This window comes from Mus caroli, unplaced genomic scaffold (genome assembly GCF_978045245.1).
Source record: "Mus caroli unplaced genomic scaffold, Mus_caroli_1 scaffold_3, whole genome shotgun sequence".
NCBI classification, from domain to species: Eukaryota; Metazoa; Chordata; class Mammalia; order Rodentia; family Muridae; genus Mus; species Mus caroli.
The window spans coordinates 54,173,055-54,190,836 of NW_028227258.1; the positions used below are offsets into that span (position 1 = coordinate 54,173,055).

The 17,782-nt window shown below is 36.8% G+C and overlaps 1 protein-coding gene across 1 annotated transcript in view; it reads left to right on the plus strand.

The window, feature by feature from the left end:
* The first annotated feature begins 1,008 nt into the window (after positions 1-1,008).
* Positions 1,009-17,782, plus strand: part of LOC110287779 (chitinase-like protein 3) — a 34,433-nt gene continuing 17,659 nt past the window's right edge. The window contains exons 1-5 of the mRNA XM_085835258.1: positions 1,009-1,057; positions 3,799-3,828; positions 4,324-4,525; positions 11,217-11,273; positions 11,919-12,084. Coding sequence (XP_085691384.1) covers positions 1,033-1,057; positions 3,799-3,828; positions 4,324-4,525; positions 11,217-11,273; positions 11,919-12,084 — 480 coding nt within the window. The 5' untranslated portion in view covers positions 1,009-1,032. The remainder of the gene's footprint in view (positions 1,058-3,798; positions 3,829-4,323; positions 4,526-11,216; positions 11,274-11,918; positions 12,085-17,782) is intronic.

Below are 17,782 nucleotides of genomic sequence, written 5' to 3' on the forward strand. Positions count from 1 at the left end.
TAGAGACGGAGATAGGAGCAGACATTAAGACAAGTAGCAATGTACCCCTTGATTACTAGTTAATGTCCTTCTTAATTATGTGATCCCCAGCAGGGTCTCTTTCTTTTCTCTGCCCCTTGAACATTTTCGTAGATCATTGTATATGTACTAATGAATCTGAACTTAAAACTTTTGACCATATTTGGAGACATAACTCAATTCCTTCTCATAGTTCTCTGATTACTTGCAACTACTCTGCTCTTTACCAAACCTCAGGGGTGTGTATATCATTAAACCGATTTTAAAAACCAAGCATCACCCATTCTTACCTTGTCACAATTCTTAATTCTCTCAAGAAAACATTTGCCCTGCCTTTGGCTTAGAGCCAGGCAAGTTCTTTGGAACTCTTAGGAAATCAATATACATGAAAGAATTTTGTAAGATTTACTCACTTCTTTCTGAAGAAAAGTGTGTGCCTATATTCCATTTAATTATTCAGTGTCCAAGACTGTCCATTCAAAGATAATGATACTACTATTCTTATGTATTAAACTGATTTTCCACATTAAAAAAAAAAAAAGGATCAATGTCCAGAGAATTGCCCTTAACGTCCTAAATGCCCTTAGATAATGATCTCCAGAATTAAGGTAAATGAATTAAGGCAGTAAAATATCTTCCACGAAATTAACTTGTTTATTTTTCTATGTGAATAAGATTTGGTTAGGTATAAAATTTATATAATAAGCATTAATTGCAATATCCAAAGATATGCTGAGTCCCTGGGAAATGCCAAGATGGTCTTAGCTGGATGATTGATGCATAATGCAAAGAAATACCCACTTCTTAGAAACATGGCTATTTTGACTGAACCGATGATAAAAGGTTCTGGTTATCTATTAAGGGGGCTTATTCGGTGGTATGAAGCTAGGAATTAAAAGATTACTCACAAACTTCCTGTTCCAAACTTCCCATTTTCAAAACATTACAGAGATCATGGTCTCAGAGTGTATAAAAAGCCAGCATAAGCTCTCCAGAAGCAATCCTGAAGACACCATGGCCAAGCTCATTCTTGTCACAGGTGAGTTGATAATCTGATGTAGAAATTTAGTCTTGCCTGGTTTTTCCCTCATAGGATATAAAAAGGAAGCAATTTGTACAATACAGCTCTATGCTTTTCTATTCTTTGTAATTGCTAATTTTCTTTCCTTTTTCAGTGCTTCCCTAGCTCTCATAAGTTCGTGAGCTGAGAGAGTACTTCTGCTTTCAGTGGTATCACAGCCATAACAGTAATGGCTCACCTTCATTCAAGGCTTGTTTAGCTCTTCCTTATCTACTCATTCCTTACCCTGCTCTCCTTGCTGTGCCACCTGCCTGAATTTGCTATTGTGTTTATTTCAGTGTTACTGTTCTGGAACAACTTTTTCAGAGACAGGCTGGAGTAGAATCTGAGATAGAGCTATCCCAGGTTTGTTTGTCCTTCTCCTTTCAGAATTATTTAATATTTATCCTTCATTGTCACTTTCCATTGATTACCTAAATTGACACATGAAGAAGCATTAAGTTATTCATAGAGCTAGATTCAGGTGTTTTAAACCAAGTATTCCAAAGCTTATGAGTTGCTTCAAACCTGTGCCCTACACAATTTTTCATTTCATAAATTCATTCAAATGAAGACTGACGATGAATGTTCAAAAGACGCCCAGTAGAGGTGCTCTACTTACATACAGATTCAAATCCAAAATCTTTGCACTGAAGAGAAACAGTCAGAACACTCTCCAATAGAAATCCAGCCATGCATACATGATTAGACAACCTGATTTAAAAAGCAAATCAACACAAAGAGAAACCCTCTTCAAAACTAAACTGCTACTTTGTTGCTAAAAATGGTATCTCACACAAAACAATCTATTTTTGTGGCACTGTTTCTTGACAGATTGATGTAAACAATGGCCAAATTCAAAAGATATTGAATGGCTAATTTTAGATGTTGTTTTGACTTGAGGAAGGCTTGGTTCATTACTATTCTGGAGACTGAGGTTACTATATGTATGCTCTCTAATTAGAGGAACTTTTGAATAATCTCATTCTGTATCACATGCAGAAGTAACAGATTTCAAATTTTATAACAATTGGGACACAGAAGGTGAAACATGAGGACATTGCCAGATTTTACTGATCACTGTGGAGGAGTTTGACCAGCAGTATGTCTCCAAGGTTCATACCTCATACCTGTAAAGTTTATAGGGGGTGTAATGATCAATAGTCAGCAGGATGGCCCAGTAAGATTTTCCCAATATTCCATATTCAATGATCAATAGTCTAGAACATTAAGTCAAATAGGCCATAGATCATCTCTGTGGTATTTTACTAGGTATTGACTTCATCAGAATAAGAGATATGTTACTAACAGAACGACATGAAATTCTTATGCCAACCCAGCACATAATAAATGATTTTACAATTTGTTGTTGTAACGTTCAAGTAAAACATTCTTAACAAAATATCTCCTAGATTTAGTGTAGTCTTATTAATGGAAATCAAACCATAAAATATTTTTTATCCTAGAATGTATACATACGTTGATCTTGCAAAATTATTAAACAGGTAAAAATTTCAAGATTCACAAGAATGCTAGTTCTGTAAAAGTTTTGTACTGGTTCATTCTGCCAGTTCCATGCTAACAAAAATAAGAGTCAGACTCAAAATATATTTATAAATCCCTTGTCGAGAAAGCTTGGATCTTCTCTTATTATATATAACATAAAAGATACCGTTTATTCAAACCTACACCCTGGCACATTGCTAGTTACCTGTGTGCAGATAGCATGTACGTATTTCATTGTCCCATCTTTCTAGCAAATAATCTAGTGCCTGGTACTGACCTAGAATATTTCATGCCTCCAAGAATCCCCACCTCCTCCTTTTTTACCTAAGTTATAGGTCATCAAATGTATTATCAAAAGGAACCACATCCATTCAGAAACAAGAAAATTTCTCTATATGCTAAGGTGCTCATGTACCATGAAAAATACAAATTTTACTATGTAAGAATAGTGTGTAATCCCATGTCAATTCCATACAGAAAATATAGATAATGTTCTCTGAAAATTCTACTGAAATTCCACTTAAATGTTTTACAGTTTCAGAAAATTATTCAAATGACTTGATTCTCAATATGAAAAAGAATAGGATAAGAGACACTTTTATTCATGATGATGATTCAAATCTAAAACTCATCCCTTAAAAGGCATAATCAGAAGGTTTTCGAATAGAAAACCAGATTTGGGTAACTAATGAGACACCATGATTCAAACACACACACACACACACACACACACACACACACACACACACACACACAGTACAAGAAAACAAAAATGCCATCAACAGGAATGATTTCCATCCTAAGCTGCACACTGATAGTCCAAACTGATAACTGGAGTGAGTCATTATGTTTTCTCTGCAACTGCATGTGTTCAATGTTTTCAAACATCAAAAAGGTTCCTGGAGATACTCAGTTATGTGCTTTAGATGTTGCATCAGCTGGGGAAGGCTTGATTCATTACAGCTCTTGGAACTAAGATTCATGAATGTATGAACACTAAGCAGGTGTAGTTGTGAATAATTTCAATCAGAAATTCTTATAGTTCTTGTAGACTTAATTTTTTTGCCAAATTCAATTCTCTTGTAAGATGTAATGATCTACAGATAGTAAGATTATCTACAAGGATTACAAATTTTATGTTTTTCCAATTGTTATGGTTATACCAATTGATCCAGGGAAAGAAATGTGTTCTCCCTCTCTTTCTTTCTTTCTAGGTCTGGCAATTCTTCTGAATGTACAGCTGGGTGAGTTTTCATCAAACCTTTCTTCAACATAAATCTTTAATCCTGGTTCATTATTTTTAATGTGATATTCTGCTAATCATAATTACTTTTTATTTGATATATAGCCTCAAATATCAAACGAGGAAATGTAGAAATTTTGCCTCCTGGGTAGTATAAAAGCATCAGTTTCTCTGCTGTCCTTACTAATGAAATGAGTTGAGAGTTTTGAAATTGACAAGTTTTGAGATTTACAGATATTGTACTTTTCTCTATGTTTGTTTTTTTCATGAGGCTCAAAATTTAATCTGAGTTTGATGATGAATTTGTTACACTTGTATGCAGCCGAGTCATTGGATGGTTAGTAAGTTGTACTCCTTTGCACAAATATTTATAGCATTGATTTCAACCTGAATAATGTATATATGATACACAACAAATAAGATAATAAAGGCAAAACTGTTAGCCAAGGTTAAAGCATCTACAACAGGACACTATTCCTCTGATAACTTTCCACAGGATCTTCCTACCAGCTGATGTGCTACTATACCAGTCGGGCTAAGGACAGGCCAAGAGAAGGGAGTTTCAAACCTGGTAATATTGACCCCTGCCTGTGTACTCACCTGATCTATGCCTTTGCTGGGATGGAGAATAATGAGATCACTTACGCACGTGAGCAAGACTTGCATGACTATGAAGCATTGAATGGTCTGAAAGACAGGTAAGGACAGAGATATCTGATTGGTATCAATGTTCCAATAGTTGCTATATCTCATTGCTTCTTAAAGTGTATGTCAGAATCAACAAAATTGCATGATGATTCCATCAATGTATTCTTCAGTTTTAAATTGAGACAGGCTATATCTTCATCTTTTTATTTATTTTATCAATCATGTCCTTGGTTCTGCATATACCTCTGTATATCTCATAGCCACATGTTATACGACCCCATATTTTGTATGGAGGGTTCTTCCCATACATAGTTCTTAAATATTCTTTCTGGTTCATTCTGTTGTTTGACCAAGACTATGTTCCCATCTCTCAGTTATAATCATCATTTTATTTTCACATTGTATATGTTCAAATATCATTTGTAATTTCACATTTCACATTGTATATGTTCAGATATCATTTGTAATTCAGACCATATTCTATTTGTATGTCTCCCACCTATTTATTTTAATACCTGGACTACAATAAAAAAAAAAAAACAATTTTTGGTTTGATTGGGGTTTGTTTTTTGTTGTTGTTGCTGTTGTTTTATTTGGTTTGGTTTGGTTTGGTTTGGTTTGGTTTGGTTTGGTTTGGTTTGGTTTGGTTTGGTTTGGTTTGGTTTGGTTTGATTTGGTTTTTGGTTGTTTTGTTGTTGTTGTTGTTGTTGTTTGTTTGTTTGTTTGTTTGGGTTTTGGGGGGATTTTGTTTGTTTGTTTGTTTTTTTAAGACATGGTTTCTCTGGAAGTCCTGTTACTCACTCTATAGACCAGTCTGGCCTTGAACTCAGAAATCTGCCTGCCTCTGCCTCCCAGGTGCTGGAATTAAAGGCTTTTGCTAAAACTGCCTGGCTTAACAACCCCAATTTAATTTTGTTGTTGTTGTTTGAGTAGTAATTCTGGATATATGAGGAACACAGCACACTGTCCTTTCACCTAATTCTTGATGATTACTCTGACTTAAGTTGGATTTGTGAATCAAAATAGAGTTGCTCTTGACACACTGTCTCCTCTTTAAAACCTTGGGTATGTGCACTTTGGACATAAACTGAAGAGTGAGGTTTTTTTTTTTAATCATGTGGCAGATCTACCATTTTAAAGATCTTCATAATGCTTTTCTATATAACTGTACTTAGTTATATTTACACCAGGACTGTACAATTTTTTGCTTCATTCACATACTTGATGATATTGATTAGGTTTTATCTTCTATTATTTTAGCGACCTTAAGAGACATGAAAAGATAGTGCAATGCAGATGAAATTTAAATTTTTCTTTAATCATTGTGTTAGGTTTGCTAAATTCAACTGTTAAACAGGTATCTTTCTTTGAGAACAGTGTCCCAAGAATTTTGCTTTTTTTTAATTTTTTATTAGGTATTTTCCTCATTTACATTTCCAATGCTATCCCCAAAGTCCCCCATAAACACCCCCCACTCCCCTACCCACCCAATCCCACTTTTTGGCCCTGGCATTCCTCTATAATGGGGCATATAAAGTTTGCATGTCCAATGGGCCTCTCTTTACAGTGATGGCCTACTAGGTCATCTTTTGATACATATGCAGCTAGAAACAAGAGCTCCCAGGTACTGGTTACTTCATATTGTTGTTCCACCTATAGGGTTGCAGTTCCCTTTAGCTCCTTGGGTACTCTCTCTAACTCCTCCATTGGGAGCCCTGTGATCCATCCAATAGCTGACTGTGAGCATCCACTTCTGTATTTGCTAGGCCCCGGCCTAGTCTCACAAGAGACAGCTATATCTGGGTTCTTTCAGAAAAATCTTGCTAGTGTATGCAATGGTGTCAGCGTTTGGAAGCTGATTATGAGATGGATCCCTGGATATGGCAATCAGAGGATGGTCCATCCTTTCATCACAGCTCCAAATTTTATCTCTGTAACTCCTTCCATAGGTGATTGTTCCCAATTCTAAGAAGGGGCAAAGTGTCCATATTTTGGTCTTCATTCTTCTTGAGTTTCCTGCGTTTAGCAAATTGTATCTTATATCTTGGGTATCCTAAGTTTCTGGGCTAATATCCACTTATCAGTGAGTACATATTGTGTGAGGTCCTTTGTGATTGGGTTACCTCACTCAGGATGATGCTCTCCAGGTCCATCCATTTGCCTAGGAATTTCATAAATTCATTCCTTTTAATAGCTGAGTAGTACTCCATTGTGTAAATGTACCAATATTTCTGTATCCATTCCTCTGTTGAGGGGCATCTGGGTTCTTTCCAGCTTCTGGCTATTATAAATAAGGCTGCTATGAACATAGTGGAGCATGTGTCCTTCTTACCAGTTGGGATATCTCATGGATATATGCCCAGGAGAGGTATTGCTGGATCCTCCAGTAGTACTATGTCCAATTTTCTGAGAAACTGCCAGACTGATTTCCAGAGTGGTTGTACAAGCTTGCAATCCCACCAAGAGTGGAGGAATGTTCCTCTTACTCCACATCCTCACCAGCATCTGCTGTCACCCGAATTTTTGATCTTAGCCATTCTGATTATGTGAATTGAATATGTGAGGTGGAATCTCAGGGTTGTTTTGATTTGCATTTCCCTGATGATTAAGGATGCTGAACATTTATTTGTTCAGGTGTTTCTCAGCCATTCGCTATTCCTCAGGTGAGAATTCTTTGTTCAGTTCTGAGCCCCATTTTTTAACGAGGTTATTTGATTTCTGGAGTCCATCTTCTTGAGATATAGATATAGATAGATATATATATATATATATATATATATATATATATATATATATATATATATATATCAATATATATATTGTATATTAGTCCCCTATCCGATTTGGGATAAAGATCCTTTCCCAATCTGTTGGTGGTCTTTTTGTCTTATTGACGTTGCCTTTTGCCTTGCAGAAGCTTAGCAACTTTATGAGGTCCCATTTATCGATCCTCAATCTTACAGCACAAGCCATTGATGTTCTATTCAAGAATTTTTCTCCTGTATCCATATCTTCGAGGCTTTTCCCTACTTTCTCCTTTATAAGTTTCAGTGTCTCTGGTTTTATGTGGAGTTCCCTAATCCACTTAGATATGACCTTAGTACAAGGAGATAGGAATGGATCAATTCTTATTCTTCTACATGATAACCGCCAGTTGTGCCAGCACCTTATGTTGAAAACGCTGTCTTTTTTCCATTGGATGGTTTTAGCTCCCTTGTCTAAGATCAAGTGACAATAGGTGTTTGAGTTCATCTCTGGGAAATCAATTCTGTTCCATTGGTCTACGTGTGTATAACTATACCAGTACCATGATATTTTTATCAAAATTGCTCTGCAGTACAGCTTTAGGTCAGGCGTGGTGATTCCACCAGAGGTTCTTTTATCCTTGAGAAGATTTTTTGCTATCCTAGGTTTTTTGTTATTCCAGATGAATCTTCTGATTGCCCTTTCTAATTCATTGAAGATTTGAGTTGGAATTTTGATGGGGATTGCATTGAATCTGTAGGTTGCTTTGGCAAGATAGCCATTTTTACTATATTGATCCTGCCAATCCAAGAGCATGGGAAATCTTTCCATCTTCTGAGATCTTCTTTAATTTCTTTCTTCAGAGACTTGAAGTTCTTATCAAACAGATCTTTCACTTCCTCAGAATCACACCAAGGTATTTTGTATTATTTGTGACTATTGAGAAGGGTGTTGTTTCCCTAATTTATTTCTCAGCCTGTTTATCCTTTGTGTACAGAAAGGCCATTGACTTGTTTGAGTTAATTTAATTTCCAGATACTTCATTGAAGATGTTTATCAGGCTTAGGTGTTCTCTGGTGGAATTTTTAGGGTGAATTATATATACTATCATATAATCTGCAAAAAGTGATATTTTGACTTCCTCTTTTCCAATTTGTATCCCTTTGATCTCCTTTTGTTGTCGAATTGCTCTGGCTAGGATTTCAAGTACAATTTTGAATAGTTAGGGAGAGAGTGGACAGCCTTGTCTAGTCCCTGATTTTAGTGGGATTGCTTCCAGCTTCTCACCATTTACTTTGATGTTGGCTACTGGTTTGCTGTAGATTGCTTTTATCATGTTTAGGTATGGGCCTTGAATTCCTGATCTTTCCAAGACTTTTATCATGAATGGGTGTTGAATTTTGTCAAATGCTTTCTCAGCATCGAAGGAGATGATCATGTGATTTTTGTCTTTGAGTTTGTTTATATACTGGATTACGTTGATGGATTTCTGTATATTGAACCATTCCTGCATCCCTGGGATGAAACCTACTTAGTCAGGATGGATGATTGTTTTGATGTGTTCTTGAATTCGGTTAGCGAGAACTTTATTGAGGATTTTTGCATCGATATTCATAAGGGAAATTGGTCTGAAGTTCTCTATCTTTCTTGGGTCTTTTTGTGGTTTAGGTATCATAGTAATTGTGGCTTCATAGAATGAGTTGGGTAGAGTACCTTCTGTTTCTATTTTGTGGAATAGTTTGTGAAGAACTGGGATTAGATCTTCTTTGAAGGTCTGAAAGAGCTCTGCACTAAACCCATCTGGTCCTGGGCTTTTTTTTTTTTTTGGTTGGGAGACTATTAATGACTGCTTCTATTTCTTTAGGAGATATAGGACTGTTTAGATCATTAACCTGACCTTGATTTAACTGTGGCCTGGTATCTATCTAGAAACTTGTCAGTTTCGTCCAGGTTCTCCAGTTTTGTTGAGTATAGCCTTTTGTAGAAGAATCTGATGGTATTTTGGATTTCTTCAGGATCTGTTGTTATGTCTCCCTTTTCATTTCTGATTTTGCTAATTAGGATGCTTTCCCTGTGCCCTCTAGTGAGTCTGGCTAAGGGTTTATCTATCTTGTTGATTTTCTCAAAGAACCAGCTCCTCGATTGGTTGACTCTTGGAATAGTTCTTCTTGTTTCCACTTGGTTGATTTCGCCCCTGAGTTTGATTATTTCCTGCTGTCTACTCCTCTTGGGTGAATTTGCTTCCTTTTGTTCTAGAGCTTTTAGGTGTGTTGTCAAGCTGCTAATGTGTGCCCTCTCTAGTTTCTTTTTGGAGGCACTCAGAGCTATGACTTTTCCTCTTAGAAATGCTTTCATTGTGTCCCATAAGTTTGGGTGGATTTTCTTTTTTTACACAATGGATTTTGTTCTCGGTACCCAATTACTGATTTATGCATTTTATATTAATTCATGGTCATATTACATTTTGAAACTCTCTCCAGTCTAAATCTCCTATCTCTATTCACTTTATTTCTTTCTGTATTTTTATTTGTTAGAAAGAAAAACAACAAAGCTAATTTCATCTTTCAATAGTAGCTGGTAAATTTTTGATACATAATAAAATATTAATGGCCAAATCAACCACATGGAGGTTTCTCCATGTTCTTCCAATAATTTAGAAGCTTCATATCTTATGTTTACATCCCAATTCATGTTCAGGTTGTATTTTTCTGTGGTGGGATCCTGGGTCACAATTTCTTGTTAGAATTCCTTGTGTGAACACTATTTTCCTAGGAACCTTCTGCTGTGGGAATTTTATAACTTAAAAGTAGAAAGCCACATGTTAAATATCAAAGAAGTACATAATTGTTTTTCTTTTACCTGCTCTGGCTATGTAAAATATATCATAATTTTGGAATCATCAGTGTTGTGGTTCATCTTTTTTGGGTTGTTTTGTTTGTTTGTTTTTTGGATGCAATAAAATCTGAAATCTTTACTAATTACTTCAGGAAGCTAGAAGTGTGGGCAATTAGGAGGTAAACATCCCTGCTCCCAAGAATCATAAATGTTTGAATTCTATACAAGTTTTGTTATATTTAACAATAAACTGAACATTTATTTCTATCAATTGACAAGATAGGCCGTTTAGTCATACCAGTGGTCTAGAAGACTCAGGTGACATGTTCTTTAGGTAGTAACATTATCTCTAAGAAAAATCTAAGCGATAATTTCCAACTGCAAATAAATTCAATAAAAGGTCATAGCCGGGCATGGTGGTGCATGCCTTTAATCCCAGCACTTGGGAGACAGAGGCAGGCAGATTTCTGAGTTCAAGGCCAGCCTGGTCTACAAAGTGAGTTCCAGGACAGCCAGGCAAAGAAACCTTGTCTCGAAAAAACAACAACAACAAAAAAAAAAAAAAGTCTCAAAAAAAAAAAAAAAGTCCTATGTCTTATGTCTATTAGTGTCTCTGGCATGCCTTTCATCAAAACTAAATGGATTACTGAAAGACATTACTATTCCTACGACAGATCACAGAAATTGAATCTCTGAGGAAAGGCAAGGAACCTAGAAATTTAATGTCTTCTCAAAATGGCTAATCAATTGTTATGGATTCTGATGTGTCAGAAAAGTATTTCAGTGAAGATGTATACTTCCAAAAGGAATGATTTGTATTTACTGATGAGGATTGAGAAAATAATAAAGATCCATATACTTGTCACTTTTGTTACTAAGGAGAATGTGAGCTAATTATGGTTCAAAGTTACTTGCACAAACATATAAACACTACACTACTTGGTAAACACTTCTCAAATTTACTATTATTCAAGTAGCCTGCCCTAAATGTATGATAATGAAGAACTTTATTAAGAATTACTCAATATTGAAAAAACTCCTGTAATGTGATGTAATGTCAGAAAAAAATGAATAGTTTGAGAAATATTTATAAAAAGCACAGATATTTTATATAATAGAGGCCAAGCATTTTGATATTTTGCTTTTTCTGTCCTTTTTGAGGAACACTGAGCTAAAAACTCTCCTGGCCATTGGAGGATGGAAGTTTGGACCTGCCCCGTAAGTTCTGTAAACATAGGCTATTAGGCTTTGTAGGCAGGCTAGAGCTGTAAAATCACATGACAATTACTTCACATTTTGGAAAGGAAATTAAAGGAAATCTACTGAGTATGTAGGTTAACATGTAAATAACTGCATTGAGCCTCAGATAAACAGTAAACATTCTTTCCAGGTACATGTATGTCCTTCAAAGTTTGCCCTAATGTTTGTCCTAACATTTTGGGATGCATCGTCTGAGAAATTTTTAACTGCTAAAAAAAAATCATTCTCTTAAAGTATTTCATTTTCTCCAGACCAGAGGGTGATGATATTTTGCTTTAGACTAACTTTTCAAGAAATAAAACTAATGTCCCTTATTTGGAAGAAATTTTCATGTATTAGATATGAACTTGGAATGTTTGAAGACAAATATGAGTTAGGATGAATATAAATTTCAAATGCCAGGGAAAGTTGTTAGTAGTTAATATGATGCTAGGAAAATAAAGGGTGTTATTTAGATAGGTGATGTGAATATAAAGGGAGGATGAGAGAGAAACAGGGTACCTTGGTAAAGGACAAGGAGTCAAAACTCAAATGTGAACTGTTTTGTGCCCAAGGAGTCCATGTCATAGAAGTCTAACACTAACTTCTTTCAATATGCACAAGGTTCAGTGCCATGGTCTCTACTCCTCAGACCCGTCAGACATTCATTCAGTCAGTTATCAGATTCCTCCGTCAATATAAATTTGATGGCCTCAACCTTGACTGGCAGTACCCTGGGTCTCGAGGAAGCCCTCCTAAGGACAAACATCTCTTCAGTGTTCTGGTGCAGGTCAGTCAATTGGAAAAATTCTTTGGTCCTAAAAGGTTAAATCTCTCCATTTCAAGAACTATGAATTTTACTAAACCAAACAAATATAGAATTGTAGAATCTCAGCACTGTTTGTGTCCTAACTTATGATTCCTTTGTTCAACAAACATGTGAGACATTAATTTCTATGCTGTGTTTGAACCACAGTGCATCATCATATGCCCTCTAGGGAGTGAGTCCAGTGTCAGGATCTTCATGTTACAGACAAAACCATTAATATACAGAGAGTTTTTGAGTAACTTTCCAGGATCACACAGCTAGTAAGTTTCACACCTAATTCTGTTGTTTGCATGCAGAGTTCAATCCTTATAAGCCAGAAGTTAGAGGGTACAGTTTTAAGCAAGGAGCAAGTCAGAAGGTTTAGCTTCATAAGTCACACATATGAGATAATCTGGGCAACAGAGGAAACATCTTGATAACTGGCATGAAAGACCAGAGTGAAAAAGAAACTCAACCTTGGGAGTACCTGACTGGGTTTGAAGAAGGGATAAGAAGCACTTCTGAGAAAGTGAAACTTTCTCTAGGTCTGAGAAGGACTTTGTTGTCATTAAATTAGATAAGGAGGCATCTCTCCCAATAGAGAACTGTGATAAAGTGACTTCGAAAGACATGTGAGTTCAAAACTGGCATCAAGTTCTGATCATATGGGAGTTTTATATTTATTTAAGGATCTGTAATTCTCATGCAACACCTTGGTTTACTTTAAAGAACTGTGCATAATAGTCAAGAAATATGACAAAACTTGGACTTTGGTGACACTAAATAATAATGTGTTGGCAGTGTCTTGACCTGACAGGTGCTGATGTGAGACATAATCAGATGAAAGTCAAAGGCTGATGACCTTTCTCTTTAACTCTCTCTTACTGCACTGGGGACCAGAAGCTGATGGCTTCTAGCAATTTAACTATTCTCTCCTTCTATTCTGGAGCAAAGAGCTGGTGACTCTGAAAGTTTAACTCTCTTGCTATTCTAGGGCCAAAGGGTGATGGTTTGTGCAATTTTAACCTGCTGTGTTCTCACGGCAAGAAACTGATGGCTCCTGGCAATTAATTCATTTGTTTTGCTTAGCCCAAAAGATGATGCCTTCTGGCAAAAAACTGCTGCTGAAAGCACCAGTAGCTTAATGAAAGAAACTTAATTACTCGAGCACTTACTCTCTGAATCAGGGGCCATTCTGAACAGGATAGATGCTTGAAGTTCTATTTTTGAATTAATAATCCTAATATTTTATTATGTCAACTGAGTAAAAGGTAGTGTTTCATATGTGGACCTCCAGTTTATATTTACTGGGGTGCTGTATACTGAGGCTGACAGGGGCTGGTAAAATCCGGAGAGTACAAATTGAATCGAAGTTCCCCAGGCAGTTGCAGTAACATCATAATCACAATATGTTACCTCCTAATCCTGAAGCTATTCTGGTGAAGGCTTACATAGCAGCATTGGCTTTAAGAGTTTTCCCTGATCTTAGAGCATTAGCCATTGGTGTCCTGTTCAGAAACTTTTCCCCTGTGCACATGTTTTCTAGGCTATTCCCCAACTTTTCTTCTATTAGATTCAGTGTATCTGGTTTTATGTGGATGTCCTTGATCCACTTGGACATGAGCTTTGTATAGGGAGATCAGAATGGAACAATTTGTATTCTTCTATATGTTAGCTGCCAGTTGAATGAGGACCATTTGTTGAAAATGCTGGCTCATTTTTCCACTGGATGGTTTTAGCACCTTTATCAAAGATCAACTGACCATAGTTGTCTGGGTTCAATTTGGGGTCTTCAATTCTATTCCATTGATCTATCTGCCTGTCCCTTAAACAATATTATGCAGTTTTTATGACGATTGCTATGTATTACAGCTTGAGGTCAGGGACAATGATTGCCCTCAGAAGTTTGGGTTTTGTTTTTTTTTTGTTTTGGTTTACGTTTTGGTTTTTGGTTTTTTTTTGTTTTTTTTTTTTTTTGGTTGTTTGTTTGTTTTGTTTTCTCTTTGTTTTTGTTTTTTTTCTTTCGATTTTTTTCAATTTTCTTTCCCTTCCTATGTTCTTTGGCTTGGAGTTCTTTATCTCTTCCTGAGCCAGAGGGAAAGGAAAAGAAAAAACACTGTCAGGCACACATAGACACATGCACATTGGATGAAGCACAAAGGTACTACAAACACTTTTAATTTTGTTTCCAGATTTTCATAGCTGTTTAGACCAATGTTCCTATGTAAGAAAAAGACTACTTCATACATAATATGTTACACAAGGGGGGAGGTACAGAAGGATTTAGATAGCAAGTTCAAAGCACTGTTTCATTCTTTAATCTCATTATAAATTCAAAGGAGCAGTTTCATATGGCCATGTTGCAGCAGCGTTCACACCTTTGACTCATCCTTGGACGTGATATAGAATAAAAAATTTCCTTGATCACAAATCTCTTGCAAACCTATTTCACATCTAGGTAAAATTTATGAAAGCTCACTGTATTCCTTATTATGCAGCCTTTTCTTTTTTTTTTTTAATATTTTTATTACATATTTTCCTCAATTACATTTCCAATACTATCCCAAAAGTCCCCCATAGCGCCCCCCACTTCCCTACCCACCCATTCCCATTCTTTTGGCCCTGGCATTCCCCTATATTGGGGCATATAAAGTTTGCAAGTCCAATGGGCCTCTCTTTCCATTGATGGCCGACTAGGCCATCTTTCGATACATATGCAGCTAGAGACAAGAGCTCCAGGGTTCTGGTTAGTACATCATGTTGTTCCAACAATAGGGTTGCAGATCCCTTTAGCTCCTTGGATACTTTCTCTAGCTTCTCCATTGGGAGCCCTGTGATACATCCAATAGCTGACTGTGAACATCCACTCCTGTGTTTGCTAGGCCCCGGCATCGTCTCACAAGAGACAGCTATATTTGGGTCCTTTCAGCAAGATCTTACTAGTGTATGCAATGGTGTCAGCGTTTAGAAGCTGATTATGGGACGGATCCCTGGATACAGCAGTCTCTAAATGGTCCATCCTTTCATCACAGCTACGAACTTTGTCTCTGTAACTCCTTCCCTGGGTGTTTTGTTCCCAATTCTAAGAAGGTGCACAATGTCCACACTTTGGTCTTCATTCTTCTTGAGTTTCATGCGTTTATCAAATTGTATCTTATATCTTGGGTATCCTAAGTTTTGGGCTAATATCCACTTATCAATGAATACATATTGTGTGAGATCTTTTGTGATTGTGTTACTTCACTCAAGATGATGCCCTCCAGGTCCATCCATTTGGCTAGGAATTTCATAAATTCATTCTTTTTAATAGCTGAGTAGTACTCCATTGTGTAAATGTACCATAATTTCTGTATCCATTCTTCTGTTGAGGGACATCTGGGTTCTTTCCAGCTTCTGGCTATTATAAATAGGGCTGCTATGAACATAGTGGAGCATGTGTCCTTTTTACCGGTTGGGACATCTTCTGGATATATGCCCAGGAGAGGTATTGCTGGATCCTCCGGTAGTACTATGTCCAATTTTCTGAGGAACCGCCAGACTGATTTCCAGAGTGGTTGTACAAGCTTGCAATCCCACCAACAATGGAGGAGTGTTCCACTTTCTCCACATCCTCGCCAGCATCTGCTGTCACCTGAATTTTTGATCTTAGCCATTCTGACTGGTGTGAGGTGGAATCTCAGGGTTGTTTTGATTTGCATTTCCCTGATGATTAAGGATGTTGAACATTTTTTCAGGTGCTTCTCTGCCATTCGGTATTCCTCAGGTGAGAATTCTTTGTTCAGTTCTGAGCCCCATTTTTTAATGGGGTTATTTGACTTTCTGGAGTCCACCTTCTTGAGTTCTTTATATATATTGGATATTAGTCCCTTATCTGATTTAGGATAGGTGAAGATCCTTTCCCAATCTGTTGGTGGTTTTTTTGTCTTATTGATGGTGTCTTTAGCCTTGCAGAAGCTTTGTAGTTTCATGAGGTCCCACTTGTCAATTCTCGATCTTACAGCACAAGCCATTACTGTTCGATTCAGGAATTTTTCCCCTGTGCCCATATCTTCAAGGCTTTTCCCCACTTTCTCCTCTATAAGTTTCAGTGTCTCTGGTTTTATGTGAAGTTCCTTGATCCACTTAGACTTGACCTTAGTACAAGGAGATAGGAATGGATCGATTCGCATTCTTCTACATGTTAACAACCAGTTGTGCCAGCACCATTTGTTGAAAATGCTGTCTTTCTTCCACTGGATGTTTTTAGCTCCCTTGTCGAAGATCAAGTGACCATAGGTGTGTGGATTCATTTCTGGGTCTTCAATTCTATTCCATTGGTCTATTTGTCTGTCACTATACCAGTACCATGCAGTTTTTATCACAATTGCTCTGTAGTAGAGCTTTAGGTCCGGCATGGTGATTCCACCAGAGGTTCTTTTATCCTTGAGGAGAGTTTTTGCTATCCTAGGTTTTTTGTTATTCCAGATGAATTTGCAGATTGCACTTTCTAATTCGTTGAAGAATTGATTTGGAATTTTGATGGGGATTGCATTGAATCTGTAGATTGCTTTTGGCAAGATAGCCATTTTTACAATGTTGATCCTGCCAATCCATGAGCATGGGAGATCTTTCCATCTTCTGAGATCTTCTAGAATTTCTTTCTTCAGAGACTTGAAGTTTTTATTATACAGATCTTTCACTTCCTTAGTTAGAGTCACGCCAAGATATTTTATATTATTTGTGACTATTGAGAAGGGTGTTGTTTCCCTAATTTCTTTCTCAGCCTGTTTATTCTTTGTGTAGAGAAAGGCCATTGATTTGTTTGAGTTAATTTTATATCCAGCTACTTCACCGAAGCTGTTTATCAGGCTTAGGAGTTCTCTGGTGGAATTTTTAGGGTCACTTATATATACTATCATATCATCTGCAAAAAGTGATATTTTGACTTCATCTTTTCCAATTTGTATCCCTTTGATCTCCTTTTGTTGTCGAATTGCTCTGGCTAGGACTTCAAGTACAATGTTGAATAGGTATGGAGAAAGTGGACAGCCTTGTCTAGTCCCTGATTTTAGAGGGATTGCTTCAAGCTTCTGACCATTTACTTTGATGTTGGCTACTGGTTTGCTGTAGATTGCTTTTATCATGTTTAGGTATGGGCCTTGAATTCCTGATCCTTCCAAGACTTTTATCATGAATGGGTGTTGGATCTTGTCAAATGCTTTTCCGCATCTAAGGAGATGACCATGTGGTTCTTGTCTTTGAGTTTGTTTATATACTGGATTACGTTGATGGATTTCCAAATATTGAACCATCCCTGCATCCCTGGGATGAAACCTACTTGGTCAGGATGGATGATTGTTTTGATGTGTTCTTGGATTCGGTTAGCAAGAACTTTATTGAGGATTTTTGCATCAATATTCATAAGGGATATTGGTCTGAAGTTTTCTATCTTTGTTGGGTCTTTTTGTGGTTTAGGTATCAGAGTAATTGTGGCTTCATAGAATGAGTTGGGTAGAGTACCTTCTGTTTCTATTTTGTGGAATAGTTTGTGAAGAACTAGGATTAGATCTTCTTTGAAGGTCTGATAGAACTCTGCACTAAACCCATCTGGTCCTGGGCTTTTTTTAGTTGGGAGACTATTAATGACTGCTCCTATTTCTTTGGGGGATATAGGGCTGTTTAGATCATTAACCTGATCTTG